Source organism: Vanacampus margaritifer, chromosome 18 (assembly GCF_051991255.1).
Source record: "Vanacampus margaritifer isolate UIUO_Vmar chromosome 18, RoL_Vmar_1.0, whole genome shotgun sequence".
Classification (NCBI taxonomy): Eukaryota; Metazoa; Chordata; class Actinopteri; order Syngnathiformes; family Syngnathidae; genus Vanacampus; species Vanacampus margaritifer.
The window spans coordinates 2,751,865-2,774,966 of record NC_135449.1 but is presented as its reverse complement, the minus strand read 5'-3'; the positions used below and the strand labels follow the sequence as shown (position 1 = coordinate 2,774,966).

The following is a 23,102-nucleotide window of genomic DNA, read 5'->3' as shown; positions in this document are numbered from 1 at the left end:
AAATGTTCAAAACTTACCTATCAAATATCCAAAAACAAAAAATCATCCCTAAAATTACCATAAAATGTCGACAAAATTACCCAAAAAGTCAGAAAATTTATAGCAAAAAAGGCAGAAAAAAAGTCTAAACTAGAAGAGAGGCAGAAGTCTCAAATGAAAAAAAACGTGATTCTCAAACTCGGGTCCCAGAGGTCCACGAGTCATAATTTATAATTACGCCTCCCTGCATTACTTTTGGACCCCCCAAAAAAGAGAAACAAACGGAAGGTAGATGAAAAAGTTGTAAAAATTGCCTAAAATGTTCAAAAAAGTAAAATGTCCAAAAACAAAAGAAGAAATCCCTAAAATGACCATAAAATGTCGACAAAAATGTCCAGAAATTGATAGCAAAAAAGGCAGGAAAAAAAAGTCAAAACTAGCCAAAAATGTATTGATTTATTTTTAAAGGCAGAAAAGGAAATGTTCAAAACGTACCTATCAAATATCCAAAAACAAAAAAAATTCATCCCTAAAATTACCATAAAATGTCGACAAAATTACCCAAAAAGTCAGAAAATTTATAGCAAAAAAGGCAGAAAAAAAGTCAAAACTAGAAGAGAGGCAGAAGTCTCAAATGAAAAAAAGCGTGATTCTCAAACTCGGGTCCCAGAGGTCCACGAGTCATAATTTATAATTTATATTTCACTTTTTCCTCTCTTGTGTGCTTTCAGATGAGTCCCCAACACAGACTTAGGAAGTTCATGAACCTGATGTACGAGGAGGGAGCGTAAGTGTTGGGGGTCGGGGCGAGCTCGGGGGGCACGAAGCACCAAAGCAGGTTCGGTCGGACTCGGGTTCGAAAATTCTAGAGATTTGCTTTGGGAAATAAACCAGGATTTTTTTTTTCCTGAATAAAACAACCAGATGCAGATGAAGATGTAGACAAGATTTAAAAAGTATATATGTATATATATTTAAAAATAAAAAAATAAAAAAATGTAAAAAAGAGAAAGAAAAAAAACATTTTTTTTTATTTTTTTATTTTTTATTTTTTTTAAAGGTCCCCTTAAAATAAAAGTAGCTTCAAGCTAGCATTTGTGATTTCCTTATTTTTACGTCGACTGTACAAAACTTGCTTTGCGATTTTTGGCCCCTGAATTCAGACACGAATCAAAGATTGTAATCATTTTGAAGGCTGTCCTCCATTTTGACCGCCATGTTGTCGCCGTCCCCCCCCCCCCCTCCAGGATTAAACTGGATTCGGACGTGCCAATGTAGACGAGCCGCAGGCAAAAAAAAAAGAAAAAGAAAAAAAAGATGCCCGTCACCAGGTAAGAAGCTAACAAACCTGCAAGCCCGTTTTGTGATTTGCAGTCTTGCCGTTATTGGCCAAACGATCATGACTCAAAAAGTTTAATCGATCAACTTGTTTGCCTCTAGACTGACGAAGACAAACGTCCTCTTGTCTCGACTTGTCCCTCGCACGCCACAAAAATATTGCGTAGACGAGGGGTGTGAACTGGATCTGTGTATATCGTGATTGATGATGATCAGTGATGTCATTTTTTATATGTAAAGTAAGAAGAAGACATTTTGTACTCCTGATCATTCCGCACACCTCAATGTCTTATGCTGTTTACTCACCTTTTTACCGTATGAATAAATTAATCATATGAAATGATTAATTGAGTGAATCCGGTCCGGTCTTTTTTTTTTGTTTGTTTTGTTATATGTACAAAAGTATTACAGTAGTACAGAGTGTGAGTCAATGTGATGCAATTCTGAAGCAAAACAGCCGACACAGCATTGTTGTTCAAATATATAATCTTGGTTCAGTCATACATATATATACATTGTATAATAAATAATATTTATAAAAACATAAACATTAACGATTATAAAATCAAAAGGGAATTATTCACTTTTACAACATTTGTACAAAACTTTGGATATAGCGGGTGGGGGGAGGGCCAGGAACAGGAAGCCTGTGTGTGTAGGAAGATGCTAAGCTAAGCTAAGCTAGTGCACGTCAGCTACATTTGCCCCACTATGTTGAATACATGTCCGCAAACCTTACAGGTCCACACCCCTCCTCCTCCCTTTTTTTTTGCAAAAAAAGACTCCGCCATCTTGTGACCCATCCCTCACTCGTTGCGTATTTTTTGCGGTCAAATTCAGGAAAGGATCTCATGATTCTGCTCCTCCCTCAAAGTCGCCCTGAAAAAGCTGAAGCTAAACCTCTTGAGGGATTGTTGCACTTTCTCCACTTAAGTTAAAATGTCAATTCCATATAGTTGCTTTAAGCATTGTTTACAGGAAATGATCCAATTTGACTTTGACCCAATTGGTTCAAAGAGGATTGATTAATGACATATATTCATAATCGTATAGTGACAGAAAAATTAAATGCTCCTCCACAAGATGGCAGACGGTGAAATTCAGACAACAGAATGACTTTGTATTCAGAAAAGTAGACCCTAATTTCATACTAAGTCGGTCATTATACTTAACTCATTCAATCCCAAAACCGTATAAATACGTTTTTGTTTTTTGTTTTTTTACGCTAGAGCATACAGAAGGCCTTGATGCAGCTTCTGACCTGAAAAGGTCGCTTAAAGCAATGGTAGATATTACAAAAAAAACGGCCAGCAGGTGGCAGCAGAGTATAAGAGATCAACCAGGGCCATGATGCAACAAGCTCCTTTTCCTAGTGATTTCAACAGGTTTATGAATAATGATGAAACTTACCTATAGTCTAATGCTAATTGTTGCAGAATGGATACAAATATACATTTTTTTTCCTGATGAAAGAAGAGACTCTAATCTTTCGTTTGGTAGGTTCCATGTTTTTATAGCAATAAAAATTAATAATCTGTGGGCCTTGCAAAATCAGTCAAAATCCAGTAAAACAGCCGGGAGCGAAGGGGTTTGCTTCCGTGAAAACGGCTGGGAGTGAATGAGTTAAGTTAGCGACCAGCTCAGCAGTTCAATGCAAAAGAGAGAAAAAAAAAAAAGAAATCCTGTTTCGATAGTTCCCACAATGGAGTTAAGCAAGGTTTGGCTGAAATGTGGCGTTGTTAGCGCGTGGAATGAGCTTTGCCAGTTCGCACACATGCTCCCTCCTGCATACCTGCAGTCCCGGCCCACTGCTAACATGTCAGCAACGCGGGGGCCGTAAAAAAGCGCCTCTCGTCCGCTCAGTAGTTTTGAAGACCTGCAGTCCTGTTCAGTAGTTAACACGGCGAGGTCCGCTTCCCCAGGCCACCCGCTCGACTCGCTTTTTTTTTCTTTTTTTAAGAGGTTGATTTAATTTTAAAAGCAATCACTATACTCTACTCACAAAAAGTAATTGTATTTGGCTTTTGGGTGAATTTTCATGAAGAACCCAAAATGCGCTATAACATTTTCAGGTGACCTTGTCTGAACTTTTTCCTGACATGATGGACAGTTGGATTCAAAACTAGAGATAAACCGATATGGGGGGTTTTCAGGGTCGATACAATACCAATTATTAGTAGTCAAGGATGCCGATAACCGATATTTGGAGCCGATATTTTCACTAAAATGGAAAATATTGGCCTAATTTTTTTTTTTAAATACAAACTCAAGCTCTTGTTTTATTATTTTCATTTTTTTTATTTTTTTTAATGTATGTTTATTGAACTAAAATATTACACTTAAAAAAATGTTAGTCCATAGACGTCCTTGTTTTACAACAAAATGTTCAGGAATCTTCCATCTTAAATAATTTAAGTAAATAGCTCCCTATTGTTTGCTACAGTAAATTAAAAAAAAAATAATAATTCAAAATATCTGAAGTATTAATATTGTACTTCTCTAGTTTTAATTTCAAACAAAGACAGAAGGTGCAGAGAGTTCCCAGGGTCAGAAGCATCTATGAAAGTTTTAATAATTAGTTCCCTGATCCCCCCCCTGGAAAACTTTATTAAATGGATCTATTATCGGCTGTATGATTCTTCAAAATGGCCGATGCCGATATTCGTCAAAATGCTGAATATTGCCGCTCATAATCCATAATCGTCTTTCCCTATTATAAAACTTTAGAGGTCAACTGTAAAGATTCGAGTGCATTATAGGTACATCCTGAAATGTCACCTGAAAGCGCAAACCCCCAAACTATTTGTGAGTAGCGGTCAAACCAGCCGGCGTGGCCCCGACATGTGAGGTGTTAGATGCTTTGCTTACAATCCAAAAGCAAATAGTCTTGTGCTGTTTGTTTGGACTGCATTTATGTGTTACTGTACATGTGGTTGGCACAGAGGGGAAATAAATAAAGACAATGTGGGACGTGAAGCTGGGGGAAGGTCAGAAGTGTCCACCAGGTCAGGGACCGGATGTCGGGTACAGAGCGGGGACGTGCGCAGTAAATTGGACGCCGTGCAGGGATGTGAAAGGTCGGGGTGGCGCTTCTAGTCCAGTCCCCCCCCCCCCCCCCATCCCCCGCTGTTCACTTGCACGTGTGCACGTCATAAACGCGCATGCACTCCTGGCAGCTGACGTAGCAGCACCAGTGGAAGATGCAGTGGCACTTCTCCTTGCGCTTCTCAGTTCGGGTGTTGTGGCCGCGGCCGCAGCACAGCAGGTCGCAGCCCTCGATGCCGTGCGACGACACGTTGCAGGCGCGGTCCCGCGTCCCGAAGGAGCCGGTCTCCTGGTTGGGCTCGCAGAAGTTTGGCGAGCCCTCGTAGTAGACCAGGTCGCGCTCGGTGGGGTGCTTGAAGAAGGCGTACTTGACGCGCAGGGTCTCCACCCAGCCGCGGGACTCCCGGTGCTTTTCCACCACCATCTCGGAGGCGCTGTCGTACTTGTCCTTCAGGTAGTCGCCCAGCATGCGGAAGTCGGGCTGCGCCCACCAGCACGTCTTCACCTCGCAGCTCCCCGACAGGCCGTGGCACTTGCAGCGCAGATGCATGTGGTCCAGGATGGTCTGGGGCGACACACAACATGACATTGTTCAAATGTCGATGCAATGATACTGCTCGGGAAGAGAGATGGAATCCGAGATAGAAACATTCCAAAGCCTGCGGTCATGCATACTTGACACCCACAGACAAAAGTTTCATCAGTGGATTCACTAGTGGTGACAAGTAACCGCATACAAACTTTGTTACTGTACTCTCAAATCAATTTGATTAAGTCAGAAGATAGCAAAGTAGACGGCCGTCTTCCTGGGATTAAGAAAAGTACTGGGAGCCGTTGATTCCCCAAAACAATGCCGTGAGAGATCATCCGATGTGTTTTTGCTAGATATTAATTATTTGCAGTAAGTAGTTTTAACTCTACCCTGTAAAGGAGACTTTGGGGTGCAGCATCATTAGGAGGCCGCCCTTAGGCTCCTACTACCTTTAACCTCACCAAAAAAGTCCCCGTGCACCTCACCGCCCCACCAGAAAATGGACAGGTGAGATCAAACCGGGGGCTTGAGGTGCCCAGGCAGCACAAGTAAGGCCAGGTGGACGAGCGAGACGGGCACCCTGCCGGCTTGTCCCCGTGTGGTCCTGACCAGCCGTTAATGCGTTTAGTCCCGACTTTCACCCCCAAATCACGCACCTGACTGACAGTCAGGGAATTTTTACTGTGGGTGTGTTGCGTGTGGTGAAGTGTTCACTTTGAGCTCACACAGAAACATCGGCCAATCTTCCAAACGAAAGAAAGCGTCAATCATCTTATTGACGTTCTTGTCACGGAAGGAAATCCGGACAACCATTGACACATCTTTTGGAATTGAAAATACATCAGCACCTTGACTTAGAAGATGCTTGAAGCAACATTTTAAGAGTTTTTACCGTGCGTCCCGCTTCGTTGTTGTGCCGGTTCATGGCCGAGCGGGCGTCGGGTCGGTTCTCTCGGGCGTCGGCAAACTCTCGGGACACCAGCACGCCGAACTCCGCGTCCTCGCTGCAGCCGCCCCACTTCCAGCCCTCCCCGGGCGGTCCCTTGTGGTGGGAGTCACAGCCGCACATGGTGGACGTGCCCTCGGCGCAAGAACGCGTCACGGCGAAGGCCACGCCGGCCGAGGCGATGGCGTGGACAAACGCTGACTCTCTGGTTGCTGCGGGAGACGTAGAACAGGCACCAAACAGGTTGGGGGGGGTGCGAGAGAAAGGAGAGAGTGTGTCAATCGTGTTAAACATGGTCAAGAGCAAATGTGAGCTCTGCCAACATCCCGACGCTGCTATTCAGAGTTCTTCCCTTCAGCGCAACTCTGCTCAGGACAAAGAGGACACTCACTTGAGGATTCTACTTGGAAAGATTCCTCACTATATCACGGTTTCTAAACCACCTTTTTTGATGATCCCAAGCAGACGAACTCCTGTACCTTCTCTACCTCGACTCCTTGTACCCTCACCGTTGCACTGGGTTTTTCATTCCCACACGCGTACTCTTGTCTGTGAGTGACCGCAACTCCAGTGCAACAAAGCCCCCCCACCCTCCACCCATCTCTCTCGGTTCTTCCTCTCACCACACATTAAAATTTCATCTCCACGAAATCTCCTTTTTCCAAAACGAGAAGGTGATAGAGCTGATCCTTGAAGACTATCCCACCTCCAACTTAGTTTTTTGTCTCTGCTGCAGCATACCTCAATTTGCCACGGTCTTACTCTTCTCGTACTAGACCTGTACTAGTCTTAAAAAAAACAATTAAAAAAAAAATTCTGTGCCACTCCAGATTTCCTAACTCAGTGCCACAACTCCTCACGTAGCTCCTTCAAACCTTCCCAGTTCAGGGTGAAACCCGGCTCTCGCCCAAAGTTAAGACCGTATGGGGTCTAGATCCCTCAGGACCCTAAAGAGCATAAGTAGTGTAGAAAATGTATGGATGGAACCCGTTGATGCCTCTGGTTGATTGGTATCACCAAAACCGCAGAATGGCGGGACATGGTGCGTAAAATATAACACCAGGTCACCCGTGCTGGATGGTTTATAAGAACCCCCCCTGACGAGCCTCTTTGGGGATGAGGCAGGACCTTTCCTCCACGTCTCACTGGACGATAAGGACAGTAAACACTTTGTTTACTCTGGAATGAGTGAGGACTCCTGGGAAAAGCCGAGTCCCTGCAGTGACATCAGCCCTTTGTGGCGGTGTCAGTGAGGCCTTAGCGCTCCGTGGGATCTCATGACCTCCTGTCATCCCTGAGGTGTGCTGCTTTGCATCTGGATAGTGTTTCAGGAATGTTGTCAACCGCACCCCCCCCCCCCCCCCAACACCCCCACCCCACACCACCTCATCTCTTACCCATCCCTGTTCAGCGCTCAACGCCTTCAGGTGAAACCTAGCAGCACGTCGGCCCGTTTTCTTAGCCGACGCTGCCTTTGAAGACAGCGGCTCATTTTGTAAGATGACACCATTGTTTCATAATCGCAGCACACTTGTTGTCTGTGGCTCTGCCATTACGCACCGCCTCTTACACAAATGTGAACGCATACTGATACGCTGGGCCCGGGCGGGGGTCCTGGTTTACTCAGGTAGAGCCAGAAATTCCAGGACTATGAGTCCGCCACCCACCTAGGCTCTTTATGAGTCAACATGTTGCTACACTGCTTGTTTGAGAGATCCAAGTGTGGTTCTTAAACTGGGGTCATTGGACCCACATGGGTCTAACATTGGGCTCCGCAAAATATTTTGCAATAAATGATTGCTGTATCATCAAATGTGCCTGCCAATAAAATGTAACAATTGCTCCCAAGACTTTCTTCCTTCATTAACCTTTTGACTTTAAGACTAATATTACAACTATCTTGGATGATATCAGTCAAATCAGCGGTTCCAGCTAAATCGGAACCGGGTCGTCATGTACAAGGCTCGCCGTGTCGGCTAGTGGGCCAGGTCCAGCTCTGCTGCTGCCTCTACCTGCTGGGCTCATCAATTCGCCATTGTTTCCTGTGTGTCACACTGCGTTATCCACACAAAGAGCCCAGCGACTCGCGCCCCCTCCGCCCCGCTCTGCCCTGAGCTGGCATTCCCTAAACTCCCTTAACCAAGCGCACCCCCACCCTCCCTTCATCCCCCCCCCCCTCAACAGAAATCCCATGCACCACTACCACCAGCCCCGCTGTAGGGCTCCAACCTCCCCAAGCCAGCTCGGTACGTCCGAGGCCGGGTCGCTTCCCTGTCCCGAAGAGCGCACCCGGGCCAGGTTGGGAGAGATTCCCTTTCAGCCTGTTCATGACAGAGTCAAAAGGGCGTGTGAATGGGGCGTCCGTGGGAGCCGGACTGTGTGAGGCAAGCAGCGGCCTTCATGCACAGTAGGGGTTGAGCGGAGCCCCCTGGCCCTTTTCTATTGCCTGTAATCTCATTTGGCCTCCCCTCTCCTTTTGAGTTGACGGAGGCGCTTGGACTGCTTACGCTGCCCACATTCATTCGCCTGTGACACACACACAAGCTGATTCTTTTCCAATCAGCGGCAACACAAGCGTCCACCTTCCCAAGCGCCGACCGCCAGGCCTCATCCCACCGTCGCCCTCGCAGGAGGTGTCCAGACAATTAATATTCCGCCTGTGAGCCACCTGATGAATGTGTGCAGTGTTTCAGGGGCACTTGACTGGAACCTCGCTGACTGATGCGGCGCGCTGACCCTCTTTAATGCGGTGCACTGTAAAGGTGGCGAGGACAAATGTGGATGCAAGCGGAATGTGTCGGTGCTTGTGTCTGCGCTGGCTGCAGCCAGGAAAGGTGTCTATTATTGTAATTGCCCCAGTTAGTGTTTTGGCAGCAGAAGTTCAGGCAGCCCTGCGCCTCGGGCGCCAAACTGTTCTCTGCTACATGTGGAGGTTTTGTAACGGCTTGCAGTAGCCTTTCTGAACCCGCCACTCATGAGTCAGCCCACAGTGACGCAAACACGCAAGGCCGGCGTACCTTTATCCAGCACCGGGCCGAAGATGGCCAGGTTGTCCTTGATGGTGGTGCAGTTCCAGCGCCGCCCGCGGAACTGGTGCTGGCACTCCTGGATGCCCAGTTTGACTCCCTCGGCCACGCTGGGCATGATCTCGATGTAGTTGCGGCAGAAGCGCAGCTGCTTGGGCACCAGGCCGGGGATGGAGCCGCACAGGATGGGTTGGGAGCCCAAAGATGAGTACTGCTGCCCCAGGGCCAGCGACCTGGGGGGGGGGGGGGGGCAGCAACAACGTCAGTCAGTATCTTGGGAAACAGCAGACCTACATCTACCACACATGCCTTGAGACACTAGAATAATTCTTAAGTCAAGAGTCCTTCGCTTTACGTCTAATGAATATACAAGCCCTTCAAGACATTAGAGTCAATGAGTCTTTAACTTAATTAGCTTTAGGTCTTCAACTTCTTCTGATCCCTAGTGCCCAGTCCAAAATCCGGTCATTCACATTAAAGTCTTGTAGAGGACTAAAGTCTTGTAGATTAAAGTCTTGGAGTCAATGGAGTATAGAATCTTGAACTTTTTCTTGAGCCACAAAACCTATAGGTCACTGGTGCCAAAGTCGGGTGTCTATCACGTTAAGTCGTTAACATAATCTTTTACAACAGAGTCAATAAGGGGTCTTGAACTTGGTTAACTTTAAGTCTTTGACTTTTTCTTGGTTTGCAAAACTTTCAAGGCTCTAGTTTAAACTCCAGCTTTTCACGTCAAGTCTTTTACTGAAGGAGTCAATAAAGTCAAAAGTTTTGAATTGATTAACTTTAAGTCTTTAACTTCTTCATCAACACCTTTGAGTCACTGGTATTAAGTCTTTAACTTGGTCTTGAGCTTCAAGACCATTAAGACACTAGTGTCCAAAATCAAAAAAAAATTCTTGAGCTATTACCACATTTGTATGAAGCCAGAAGTCACAAGTCTAAAGTCCAAAATGTCTCAAACCACCATGAAGTCAGAACTAAAGAGCAGCTACCACAAAGTAAAGGAAATCAGGTGAGTCAATCAGATTATACTCATTCAAATAAATACACTCAATTTGTTTCAGGTCAAGTCGTAAGGCAAATGCGATCCTGTTCCTTCTTTGCTTTTACTCAGCGCAAATTCCTCCCTCACACTTTGTGTCCTCTATGAACTTCCTACATTCCCAATAACGGTGGCGTGCCGGGGGGAGGCTCTCGGGATGGAAACCTGCCGCACCACAACAGCAGACTCCTTCAACTCTTGACAGCGCAACCATTCGTGGTGAGTCACTAATGTACTCAATACTGACAGCTCCTGTTTATTTATTGGAGGACCGAGGGTTGGCCTCTCAATCAATCAATCAGGGGTTGGACTACAGTCTTCGAGTTGTCCGTCAGCTTCATTTTTCATCTCAATCAAGACATGCAAGGACAGTAGTACACTTCCAAGGCGCTGATGTCATCGCTACAAACTCAGATTCGTTTCGAGAGACGCTGATCGTGACTCGGATCACTTTGTGCTGCCGCAAACAATATCCGTTTGATTAGCAGCTCGGGGTCCGAGTGGACAACACGACGCCGGGGGACTTGAAAGGCTCCCAGGGTGGCGGCGCTTTGGTGGGGGTTGACAGCGATCAGATCATAGCGCCACTCAGGATGACCTCGAGACCCCCTGCGGGGCGCGACCCAATCAGTGCGGCTAGCGACAGATGAGCAAGCTGCAGCCCCCTTGACAGCACAAAGTCAAGTATGAAGACAATTTTGCTACCACTACCAACCTCACAAACTATAAAATGATAACATTAGCATAACATTAGCAATGCTAGCTAGCAAGCTACACTATCTATTGATCTACCTACCTAGCTAGCTAAATTTCTATCTAGCTATTGAAAGATATTATAACATTTTTAATACCTAATTTTATATATCAACTATTGTTATACATTATGAACATTTTAATTTTTCACATTAACCTTGTCGAAATGTTTTGTGTCCTGAGCAGAGCAGATGATGTCGACCTCGTATGGTCTGGCCTTAAGCTGGGACATACTATTTAGTCTAAAAAAGTTCCTTCTCAGCGTTTTGTGCGAAAGCACATTTAGCCCTTGAACCAGAATTTGTCTCAAAAACACACACACACACACACACTCCTTAGGCTGGTATACACTGATTGGTCCAAAATTTCTTGTTTTATTTGTACACGCACATTTCGGTCTTGAAAACAGAATTTGCTTTAAAATAATGCACGCACACACTTTTTACTTTCTTCATCAGTCACGGCCACCGTGAATTTGATTTAACTTGTTTGTGAGATGTTTTTATGGGAAAAAATAGATCCTTCAACTATATAACATTCAGTCTCGAATATATACACCGAGATCTGACCTTGTTTACGCCATCTGTTCTTGAAAAGTATTGAGATATGTTTTGTCTACAAATAAAAGAGGGGAGGTCCTAAAACAATAAAAGCCATCCACCACCCGAAAGAAGACACATTTGACGCTCTAAAATCCCACGTTTTTTAAGTGATAAAATCGGAAGCTGTTATCTGTCCAGAGATTCTCTGTTTTTTATTAAATCATTTTTGCAAAAGGTGTATTTTTCTTACATTAAATCTATCCTCATTTTTGGAACACACAAAGAGGACAAAATTAAATTATTCCTCTTCAAATGGTGACCCCCGACGTAGCGACGTTTTACAGCGGGGGCGTCCATTATTCCTCTTCACTATCTGGCTAGTTAGCGAGCAACCAGCTAGCTAGCTTTACATGCATCTATCCAGCCATCCGGCTATCTATTTAGCTATCCAGCTAGCATTTTATAATGGGAAGTTTGTTCACATTATAAAATCAGGCCACCATCAGTTCACATTGTTACAGTGCATTATCAGGATTATATTTTACCACGTTATGATTGTATGTTTTATTCAGGACAATATCCATGCAGAGAACAGCAAAACACATTCAAAGCACACTCATACTTGAGCTGCTGTCAGCCACAGCTCACGACCAGACACTCGCATGCGGAAGTTGTCAACCCCCTTCTGAAAAAAAAACCGCAATTTTTACAGAGATCTTAGAGCAATCAAGATGCATCACTTCAACATACTTCCTTGACACCAATTAGTATTCTCCTTTTGGCCTGGCATTTGGCGGCATCTTGTGACATTTTAGGGCATTAAAGAAAGTGCACAAAAATTGCGAATGGGTGAAAGTGCACAAACGCTAGTCGGTCAATTTGTGAATTTCAAATCCCGAATAGTATGGCGTTCACTGTGCTAGCGTAGTCATCCATCTTGGATGTCAACATTCTCAACCTTGCGTTCCAAATATGATTTTGGACGTTCTGTCACTCCGCAGGGTGGATGAGGAATGAGTCTCAGCCCAAGGGGATGTCAGTGGAGTCGTGACAGCACGTAGACCGCGCTAGCCCCGCCCCACCTGCCCTCCCGCCTTCCTCCTTGCTTTTCCCGGCTTCTCGTAAGCCGCCAGCAACATGTCCCGACCGGGGCGGCGAACGGCAGACCTCCACGGAGGCAGCCAGCCATCCGGGGGAATCCGCTGCAGGCGCTGGGACAAACGGCAAAGAGTGGCGGCGGTGGCGGCGGCCAACTGCAGGCTTTGGCAGGTGCGTGCCTCGGCAAGTCCCGCGTGGGGCCTCTTATGGCCTGGGGGGCTTTGCAGCCTTGGTTGGGGGTTTTCTCTGTTGCGATCTAAGTGGGCTCATCTGAAAGTACAGTAGCAGCTTAACGTATGGCTTGAGGTCAATCAATTTACTCGTAGAATCAATTCCCCCTTTGAAATGCCATGAATCGGTCCCGGTCCTGTAACTGTAGCGTCTGCTCTTATTGTGAAACTTTATTCACAGTTTAAAAAAAAAAATATTGCTGGGCTGACGTACACAAAGCTACGAGCATGTAGCATGTTTTCACCCCCGAGGCTAAGATGCCACTGGCGGACTGTTTCAGATGGCGACTTCCTCCAAACAGGACGTGATCTGTTCACAAAGGTGACCTTTTGATACAAACGACTGCAAAGGAATGAATAAAAGACTCGCAAACAAACTTTATCTCGTTAATAAGTCAGGCTAGCATATGCTACGTTGAGCCTGGAGTGTCGCATCCCAGGTGACTTTGGGGACGCTATTTGCATTCAACTCGTATTTACCTCGCAACGTGGACGCGCAAGCGGATGTTTGTCATATTCGCCCGTGGGCGCTCGCATCGCTAAGCGAGTCCCCGGCGCGTTGCTGCTGTTGCCGAATCCCTAAAGAAGGTCCACGGAGAGCCGAAGATAGCGGAAAAAGTGGGTTACGGATGGTTGGCGGCTTTTCTCAAGGACGGGACTTTTTCCTCGTGTTGACGACTTCTTCTCTGGCACACGTTTGATTTGTAGTCCAACAGCTTCCGGCTGATCAGATAAAAAATGACAGGACCATTGAAAGATGTTCCAACCTGTCGGGAGCTCCGCAGCTCATCCTGCTGCTGCCGGAGTGCAGCGTTGGGACGAGGACGCCCTGCAGTCACGAGAGGGAAGATGAACACGGCGTAAACTTGTGAACTCTCCGCCGAGACCATCAGACACATTAGGCTTAATTTACTCGAGGCTTACGCGTGCAAAAAAAAAAAAAACGGCACAAACTTGATGTGACTAAGCGGGCGCACAAATCTAGTCTCGCGTAGGCCAAACGGGCAAAATTACCGCACGGAATATAAATAAATTTATGCCCTTAGACATTTGCAATCATAGTATATTAGCAAGAAACATGGCAGGCCACATAAACTGATATGTCGGGCCAGATCTGGCCCTCAGTCCTTGAGTTTGATTCCTATGACCTAAAAACTCACTTGGAGGGTGTCACAAGAAGGTGTCATGCCATAGCACCAAAAACTCATTTCAGCACACTAAGCGATTGATGCAGAGCAGTTTTTTTTCAGTGTCCTGTCCCAGATGCATCCAATTCCCAGGACGAGTAAATCAAACAAAAGGCCTATTTTTATTCAACCCTTTTTTTTTTTAACCAGATAACAATTCATTGAGATTTGTGGAACATCACCGACCTGGCCGAGAGGTCAACAGCGCATGTCATAACGAAGCTGTGGAAACTGAAACACAACAACAAACACCAATTTTCAAATTTGGAACACAGGCAGCGTTGAGTGGTTTCAAACGGGTCGTCCCTCAGGATCAAACGGAAAACTCCGAGCCGAATATGACTTCAGAGAGTTTCACTTTAGTCAGCAGAGTATTCCGTGCCGCGGGGCCATCAAAGCTAAATGCTCTTTTTTTTTTTTTTGCAAACTCACGCCTTACCCGGGGAAAAGATAAAACAAGTGTCGTGCAAGAACGCAAAGGCGTAGCAACGGCTTGTTTATCGCAGTAAAGCACAAACATAAGGTGGAATCGAGCCTTTAAAAGAGACTTAGAAATTACATTTATTTATTTATTTATTTATTTATTTATTATTCAATAAATTAAAAGAAACAGTACCCAAGGACCAGAGACATTTGTACGACGGCGTATTGGGGCCACGTATATATTATATATTTTTTTTTCCACAGAGGTGGGGGGTAATATTCTGAAAAAAAAAAATTGCGACTTTATAAAGTGGCAAATTTGCGAGAAAAAAACTTCTAGTCTAATGTGAGCATTTGTTGGTGGTTAATGGGACACTGTTTATAAATTGAAAAGGCAGGATGGAGACGGATTCATTCTTAATTTAAACTTTACTCGTCATACACAGAAGCTTGAGCGACAACACTTCCTGATTCCCTTATCAGCTGACTAACACGAACCAATCAGAAGCTAGCCTACTTGAGGTAAATGCAAGTGAATGACCGAGAGCAGCAGATTCGACACATCAACTTAGATACTTGTACAAAAAAAAAAAAAAAAATAGTTATGAATGTGTAAATAATAATTCTGGAAACATAAAAGTTAGATACACATTTTAGGAAATTAACTTAAATGAAATGCTTGATCTTTAGGGTGTGGAGGCGTCTTCAAAGAGCGAATGCTTAACACCATATAAGCAATTACTATCTCCTTATTTGAAAACCCGACCTAAATCTCCCACTTTATAAAGTGGCAAATTTGCAAGTTTTTTTCTCTGAATAAAAAAATATATATATTTATACGTGGCCCTAATACGCCGTCGTGCACTCAAATAAAACGCGTCGTTAAAACGGCGCAAGAAGTTCGCTGTCGCCAATTTCTTTTTGACCCTGCGATAGAAGCAGGTTCTATTTCTGAAAAAGAAACCACACTTCACCTGAAGTTTGGCGTTGCTAGCTTTTGCTGACTCCCGTAACTGAGTCATATTTTTGTTTGCCTCTTCCGCTAACACTTCCAATTCCATCACTTCAAACTTCATTTTGTGTTTTTTTGTAAACCCACCCAAATGTTCAAATTTTGCAATCTAGCACCCGCTGTTTGAGATCTTAGTAACTCGGGCTTGTTGAGATCAATGCTTTAATCTTTGGACACGAAAATACAACAAGTATTGCGCTGAATACAGATGACGAGTTGCTACCATCTTGGGAGTAATTGGAGACAATGAGATACAAAGTCCAGTCTACGCAGTCATTTTGTTTTGGCCGGTGTCATCCCGCTTCACAAAGACAGGATGTTGGGAAAAAAAAAGCTTTTTTTTTTTTTTGCAGTTTTGCCAGGTTCGTTACTTCTAGCATGATCTTAGCTGCGTGTTAGCTCATTGCTATTCTGATGCTAGCTTGTTGGCTCGGCGCTCCAAATGTCAGCACTAATCCGTCCGACGCAAATCAAAACTCGCACGAGAGCGTGTGGAATCTTCAGGTGCGCTTCTGGAATTTGTTTGCGGGGATGAGAGCTAGGACGTGGCGTCTTTGAAAAAAATATTACGTGCTGATAATTAAATAGCTGGTGGTGGTGTTGTTGCTTGCGTGTTGTGAATCGTCCCATTGTTGAAATCCTCACGTCGGATGGATTCTCATGTCTGAACGTACATTTTCATCAAACTTTTGTGCCGTATTTGACCGGGTCAATATGACCCAGGGGGGAGGGGCTGCACAGGTGTTATCAGCACACCCCTTAGTTTGTCGTGCACGTGACCTCATGTGTCTTAGCTCATAATGAACGCGCTAGCAGGTGAAGACGGGTGAGCTAATGAAGACTTTTAAACGTTGAATGTGTGCTCAGTCTTAATGAGTTGGTAGCCTCGGGGGCCTCCGAGGTTTCCCTTTGAGGAACCGGCCCGGCCTGTGTTTTAGTGCCACTAATAGCCATGCACGCTGGAGGTGGAGGTGCGAGCGGGGGCGGGGGTGGGGGGGTATGATTGTGAATGCTTTGTCATTTCCTACATGAGCGCTGTGCATCTGCTTTGATGACGGGCCAGATTATGCCTGCTTTGAAATGTTCTGGTGAAAAGCTCACCTCACTCTCTCGCTCCTGCACGTTGACGTCGCACCCAGAGCCAGTTTCACTCTTTGCATGAAAGTTGGGAGGCGTGTTTATCAAAAGTAGAGCCACAAAAAAAAGTCTCAAGAAGGCATGCACAAAAGACTCCTCGTTAGGTTTTAGGTTCATTCCACATATAAAATAATAAATAAATAAATTGTAATAAAAAAAAAAAAAAAGAGCAATGATGATGACATGTCAAATCGGTAAAATTACCGAATGAACAATACTGAGCTCTCCAGAAAAAAAGAAGAAAAAAAAAAAGGTTTTAGGTTCATTTATGCCGGAAAATTCAACCCTCAAAGCCAGTTCAATTGAGCAACGTGATATTTGGTAGGCTTGTCATGAGTAGATCGACAAAAAAAAGTATCGGGAAGCCATGTCAAAAAAACACACAGGTGCTTTGAAGCTACCATCTTAAGAAATTTCTAATTGTCAGTCAAAACTTTTCAAAATTCAGCCCCCGAATCCAATTTCACTTAGCTACATGAAACTTGGTAGGGATGTTTATCATGATTAGACCCACGAAAAAGTCTCAAAAAGCCATGTCCGAAAACACACAGGAAGTCTGCTACCGTCCTTTATAGCTATCATTTTAATGCCGTTTTGGCAATTTACAAGCATCCTTCAAATTTTTTGAAAATTCAGCCCCCAAATCCAATTTCACTTAGCGACATGAAACTTGGTAGGCATGTCTATCATGAGTAGACCCACGAAAAAGTCTCAAAAAGCCATGTCCGGAAACACACAGGAAGTCTGTTACCGTCCTTTATAGCTATCATTTTAATGCCGTTTTGGCAATTTACAAGCATCCTTCAAATTTTTATAAAATTCAGCCCCCAAATCCAATTTCACTTAGCGACATGAAACTTGGTAGGGATGTTTATCATGATTAGACCCACGAAAAAGTCTCAAAAAGCCATGTCCGAAAACACACAGGAAGTCTGCTACCGTCCTTTATAGCTATCATTTTAATGCCGTTTTGGCAATTTCCAAGCATCCTTCACATATTTTGAAAATTCTGTCCCGAATCCAATTTCACTTAGCGACATGAAAGTTGGTAGGCATGTCTATCATGAGTAGACCCACGAAAAAGTCTCAAAAAGCCATGTCCGGAAACACACAGGAAGTCTGCTACAGTCCTTTATAGCTATCATTTTAATGCCGTTTTGGCAATTTCCAAGCATCCTTCACATTTTTTGAAAATTCAGCCCCCAAATCCAGTTTCACTTAGCGACATGAAACTTGATAGGCATGTCTATCATGAGTAGACCCACGAAAAAGTCTCAAAAAGCCATGTCCGGAAACACACAGGAAGTCTGCTACCGTCCTTTATAGCTATCATTTTAATGCCGTTTTGGCAATTTCCAAGCATCCTTCACATATTTTGAAAATTCTGTCCCGAATCCAATTTCACTTAGCGACATGAAAGTTGGTAGGCATGTCTATCATGAGTAGACCCACGAAAAAGTCTCAAAAAGCCATGTCCGGAAACACACAGGAAGTCTGCTACAGTCCTTTATAGCTATCATTTTAATGCCGTTTTGGCAATTTCCAAGCATCCTTCACATTTTTTGAAAATTCAGCCCCCAAATCCAGTTTCACTTAGCGACATGAAACTTGATAGGCATGTCTATCATGAGTAGACCCACGAAAAAGTCTCAAAAAGCCATGTCCGGAAACACACAGGAAGTCTGCTACCGTCCTTTATAGCTATCATTTTAATGCCGTTTTGGCAATTTCCAAGCATCCTTCACATATTTTGAAAATTCTGTCCCGAATCCAATTTCACTTAGCGACATGAAAGTTGGTAGGCATGTCTATCATGAGTAGACCCACGAAAAAGTCTCAAAAAGCCATGTCCGGAAACACACAGGAAGTCTGCTACAGTCCTTTATAGCTATCATTTTAATGCCGTTTTGGCAATTTCCAAGCATCCTTCACATTTTTTGAAAATTCAGCCCCCAAATCCAGTTTCACTTAGCGACATGAAACTTGATAGGCATGTCTATCATGAGTAGACCCACGAAAAAGTCTCAAAAAGCCATGTCCGGAAACACACAGGAAGTCTGCTACCGTCCTTTATAGCTATCATTTTAATGCCGTTTTGGCAATTTCCAAGCATCCTTCACATTTTTTGAAAATTCACCCCCCAAATCCAATTTCACTTTAGCTACATAAAAGTTGGAAGTCTATCATGAGTAGACCCACAAAAAAAAAAGTCTCAAAAAGCCATGTCCAGAAACACACAGGAAGTCTTCAACTCCTTTAGAGCTATTATCTTAATCCCATTTTGGCAATTTCCTAGCACCCTTCAAATTTTTTTGAAAGTTTGTCTCCGAAGTGCACTTGCCTTGCATCACACAGTCCAAAGACTCTTTTGCCCCCAAACCTCAAGTGAACTTTAACCCCCAACCCTTGGCCTCTCACAAACGTTCCTGCCCTCTTTGCTTCAACATTCACTGCCAATCTGCCAATAACAGCACCGCATCCTCAATCCTTTCACGTGGAGTGGTCGCACTGGGAATCATTTAAAGTCATCCCTCTGAGATTGAGGAGTGCAAGTTTTCTTTTTCTCTCTTTTTTTGGGGAAGGGTGAGGGGTCTGTCAGATAATGACATTCCTGAGACCCGGAGATGGACTCTTCAGCTCCATTTAAGCTGCTTTGGGTCACACAGGAGAGGTGTGTATGTATGTGTGTGTGTGTGTGTGTGTGTGTGTGTGTGTGTGAGAACCTCCTTGGCTTTGCCTTCAGATCTTAGGACAAAAAGTGACTCCGCAAATTTGTCGTGTCATTCTAATCAGATACAGTACAAAAATTCTTCATTTACAAAATTTTTGCTAAGCGATTAGTTGAACAATATAATTATTAGAGGCTTTGGGGGCCTCCTCATGCCATGTGTGTGCACCCCCTGAAATTTAAAAAATAGCACATTTCTACATGAAATTTAGTGAATATGTCATTTATACAGGACGCACAAAAAAGTACCAAGGACCCATTTTCCAAAATTGAACAGATTTGGCCATTTTGTGTTGAAGGGGACATTTTAGGTGAACTCCAGGTCCCAAAGTTTTACTTAGCAACAACAAAATTTGGTAAGCATGTGTATCACAAAGCGGACCCACAAAAAATTTCAAGAAGCTATGCTCAAAAAGACACACAAAGTCTGCTGTGTTACATTTTTAGGGTCACTCTGGCCATTTCCAGTGGTCCTTGTTAAAAAAAAATTAAAAATAAATCAGCCCCTAAATCCTGTTTCACTTAGCTACGTGAAACTTGGTGGGCATGTCTACCATGAGTAGACCCACAAAAAAGTCTCAAGATGCCATACTCAAAAAGACACACAAAGTCTGCTATGCTACTTTGAAGCTGCCATTTTATGGCCATTTGGCCATTTCCAGGCGCCCTTCAAATATTTTGATAATTCGGCCCCTGAATCCAGTTTCACTTAGCTACGTGAAACTTGGTGGGCATGTCTACCATGAGGAGACCCACAAAAAAGTCTCAAGTAACCATGGTCAAAAAGACACACAAAATCTGCTATGCTACTTTGAAGCTGCCATTTTATGGCCATTTGGCCATTTCCAGGCGCCCTTCAAATTTTTTGATAATTCGGCCCCTGAATCCAGTTTCACTTAGCTACGTGAAACTTGGTAGGCGCGTCTACCATGAGTAGACCCACAAAAAAGTCTCAAGATGCCATACTCAAAAAGACACACAAAGTTTGCTATGCTACTTTGAAGCTGCCATTTTATGGCCATTTCCAGGCGCCCTTCAAATTTTTTGATAATTCGGCCCCTGAATCCAGTTTCACTTAGCTACGTGAGACTTGGTAGGCATGTCTACCATGAGTAGACCCACAAAAAAGTCTCAAGATGCCATACTCAAAAATACACACAAAGTCTGCTATGTTACTTTGAAGCTGCCATTTTATGGCCATTTCCAGGCGCCCTTCAAATCTTTTGAAAATTCAGCCCCCAAATCTAGTTTGACTAATTGAAAGTTGGTAGGCATGTCTAACAAAAAAAAGTCTCAAGTAGCCATGCTCCAAAATGCTTTGCAGGTCTGCTACTACAGTACGACACCGACAATTCCGGGGTCTTTTAATTTTTTTTTTTACATTTTTTTTTTTTTTTTTAAATGGCTACAAAACACATTTACAAAAGCCCTCAAGCTTCTCATCGTGACTCGATGAACATGACAGTCCAACAGCACTGTATTCTCAGTCAAATTGTTTCCCTGCAGCATTCTTGAATTAGAATTTACGAGGCCAATTGACTCTCCAAAGTCTCCTGATTAGCGCTCGCTGCATGCTTGCATCCAGAATGTGCATATCGCTGCTCCCTCACAATTTACGGCCCCTCCGTCAGCCGCCGGGCTCCTCACTGAAACCCAACTCGTTTGACGTTCCCGAGTGGGAGGGGGCTCCTGACGACAGCCATTCCTCAGCACCTGCGCCTTCACCTGGAGCCACGCCGCAAAAAAAAAAATTTGTCAGCCTCAATCAAAGGCAACCACGCGCTTTGTTCGCTACCGGGAACACGACACCGCCGTCACGTAAGTTCCTTGAAGGCGCAAAAAAAAAAAACCAAAACAAAAAAAAACAGGGGTCAGCAAGCCGAGCCCTTTCGCGGCTCGTTGCGCGGTGGTCCTCGCCGCAGCCAGCAGTGGGCGTGCAGGCCTCGCAAAAGGCTTGGCGGTCGCCGCCGCGCTAAATGGAAGCAGAAGAGCACGCTGGCGCTGCGCGGCGGGCCACATGCTCGCTGGGCTACCGAACGCGTAGTAGCGTTGACAAGTCGCGCGGACGCTGCCAGGTCGCCTTTGTCACACGCACGCGCGCGCGCTCATATTTACCAAGAAGAAGTCGAACTTCCAAAGCATTCAAAAGTTGCATGGAGGTGACAAGCTGTAACCATAACAAAGAATTCAACTACCAAATTGCACTGGCATGAAAACAACAAAGTCATTTTTGTTCTTGTAAGATTGTGAGTTTTTCTAAGAAAAAAAATGATTTGTTCTTGTAACTTGGCAACTTTTTTTCTTCTTCAACATGTCAACACCCCAATTTTTTTTTGTAAGATTTGCTCAAAAATAACGCTTTTTACCAACATTAAAAAAAATCTGCAAGATTAAGATTTTTAGCTCAATAAATTGGGCCACAAGGTAAAAAAAATATATTTTCATAATTTCTTGTGAAATTTAGTTTAATTACATTCTGCTTCCATGCAATTTCTTGATCAATTGAATTTGTATCTTGAATAGAATTGTGGCTTCTTCTTTTTTTTTTTGAAATTCAGTATAATATTTTCTGCTTTGGTGGAATTTCTTGTTCAATCGAGTTTGTATCTTAAAGAGAATTTTGACTTTTTTTTTTCCCTCTGAATTGGATTCAGTTGTCGAATTTGGACTCCATTTCTAGCACAATTAACTTCCTGTTATTTATGGAATTTTGCCTCCCATGTTTTATGGAATTACATCCAAATTCAATGCTATATTTTTGCCATCAAACTCATTTCAATCCTGTTCAAATCCACATAATTCATCATTAAGTCGGACCCCTCGACGCCACTAATTCATCACCCGGGGAGGCCCTTTTGCATGTTTTGTCTCCCAAACGCCGCACACGTCGTCGGGGGCTCGCGGGCCCGGGTGGCGGCGCGGGCGGCGTACTCACCACCAGATGGGATAGCCTCCGAGCACCCTCGCGCCGCACAGCCACACGCACAGCAAATATCCAATCAGGTACAAATCCATGAGGCCAGCCTGCTCGGAGCGTTCAACGCATGGAAGCTGCGCTTTCCCCGCAAGATTTTTGGGAAATTTTCAGGAGTGAAGCGCGGGGTGGAATTCAATTGAAAATGTCGAAAAGAGGAAGAAGAAGAAGAAGAAGCGTCCTGTTGTTCGCGTCGGGCCAGGAAAAGTGTGTGAGGCTCCTGGTGGCTGCCAGAAAGAAAAAGTGAGCGACGATCCTCTCCGTCCGTCCTTCCCTCCCTCTCTTCTTCTCCTTCTTCTTCTCCTTCTTCCCTAAGGTAGATGTCTTCCTCCCGCTGCACTTTTTTCTCCCTCAGGATGCCTCATCCACAGGCCCAATATTAAATGGGAGGGAGAGGAGGAGGAGGAGGGGGGGGGAGGAGGGGGGGTTGGAGATGTCAGCTGGCAAGCCAATCACAGGAGATGGCCTTAGGTTACGAAAAAAAAAAATTATTATTCCTTCCCATCTGTCAATCACCCCCCAAAACTCCCGACCCATCCTCCAGTCGTGTGCAGGGAGGGCGGGACGCGCGGAGAAGGTAACTCCCCCCCCCGCCCCCCCCCCCCCACACCCCGAAAAAAAAAAATGTAGAAAAGGTTGCGGCCTGACTAATTGATCCGGATATTGGCCAGCGAGCGCATGTCGCCGCACGCCGCTGGGGGGGGGGGGGGGGGGGGGGGGGGGTAGACGATGTATACAGTGAATTTTCCAAATTGTTACCCGCCCGCCCCAGTGGGTTGGGGTGGGGCGCATAAAAGGGGCCACAATAAAACCATAAAGTGCGGCGGTGGCCGGGCCAGGCATGCCGCGGCCCAAAGGCGACACTTTTTTTTTTTTTTTTACATCATTGTCATTCTGATGGCTGGAGGGAGGGGGGAGTGAAGGAAGGGGGGGGGGGGGTACGTGTGATGGATGGCCCGGAGTCATCCGATTCACATACGAGGAAACTGATCAGCATGAATAGCGACAAGATAGCGAGCATCAAAGGAGAGTCGCAGCACGCCAGACGACTAGACGGGGGCCGTCGCGCGAACGGGGCTGTGATGTCACGCGCAGCAAAACGAGACT

At 44.7% G+C, this 23,102-nt stretch overlaps 2 protein-coding genes across 7 annotated transcripts in view; one reads left to right on the top strand and one right to left on the bottom strand.

The window, feature by feature from the left end:
• The window catches only part of LOC144038003 (vesicle-fusing ATPase-like), a 47,308-nt gene that overhangs the window by 16,949 nt on the left and 7,257 nt on the right, over positions 1-23,102 (top strand). Inside the window, exons 20-23 of one of the 6 annotated variants that reach the window (XM_077550024.1) lie at positions 711-766; positions 1,227-1,310; positions 9,934-10,130; positions 12,208-12,331. In XM_077550024.1, the coding sequence (XP_077406150.1) occupies positions 711-766; positions 1,227-1,257 (87 nt within the window). In that variant the 3' untranslated portion in view covers positions 1,258-1,310; positions 9,934-10,130; positions 12,208-12,331. Of the gene's footprint in view, positions 1-710; positions 767-1,226; positions 1,311-1,419; positions 1,661-9,933; positions 11,441-12,207; positions 12,332-23,102 lie in introns of those variants that run through there. The other 5 variants (XM_077550026.1, XM_077550025.1, XM_077550022.1 and 2 more) reach the window with 5 other exon arrangements.
• On the bottom strand, positions 4,427-22,176 carry wnt3 (wingless-type MMTV integration site family, member 3). The gene is made up of 4 exons (XM_077550027.1): positions 21,957-22,176; positions 8,858-9,099; positions 5,787-6,052; positions 4,427-4,927 (listed from the first exon to the last, which is right to left on the bottom strand). Exons 1-4 carry the CDS (start codon positions 22,034-22,036, stop codon positions 4,448-4,450), a joined length of 1,068 nt encoding a protein of 355 aa, XP_077406153.1. The 5' UTR covers positions 22,037-22,176; the 3' UTR covers positions 4,427-4,447.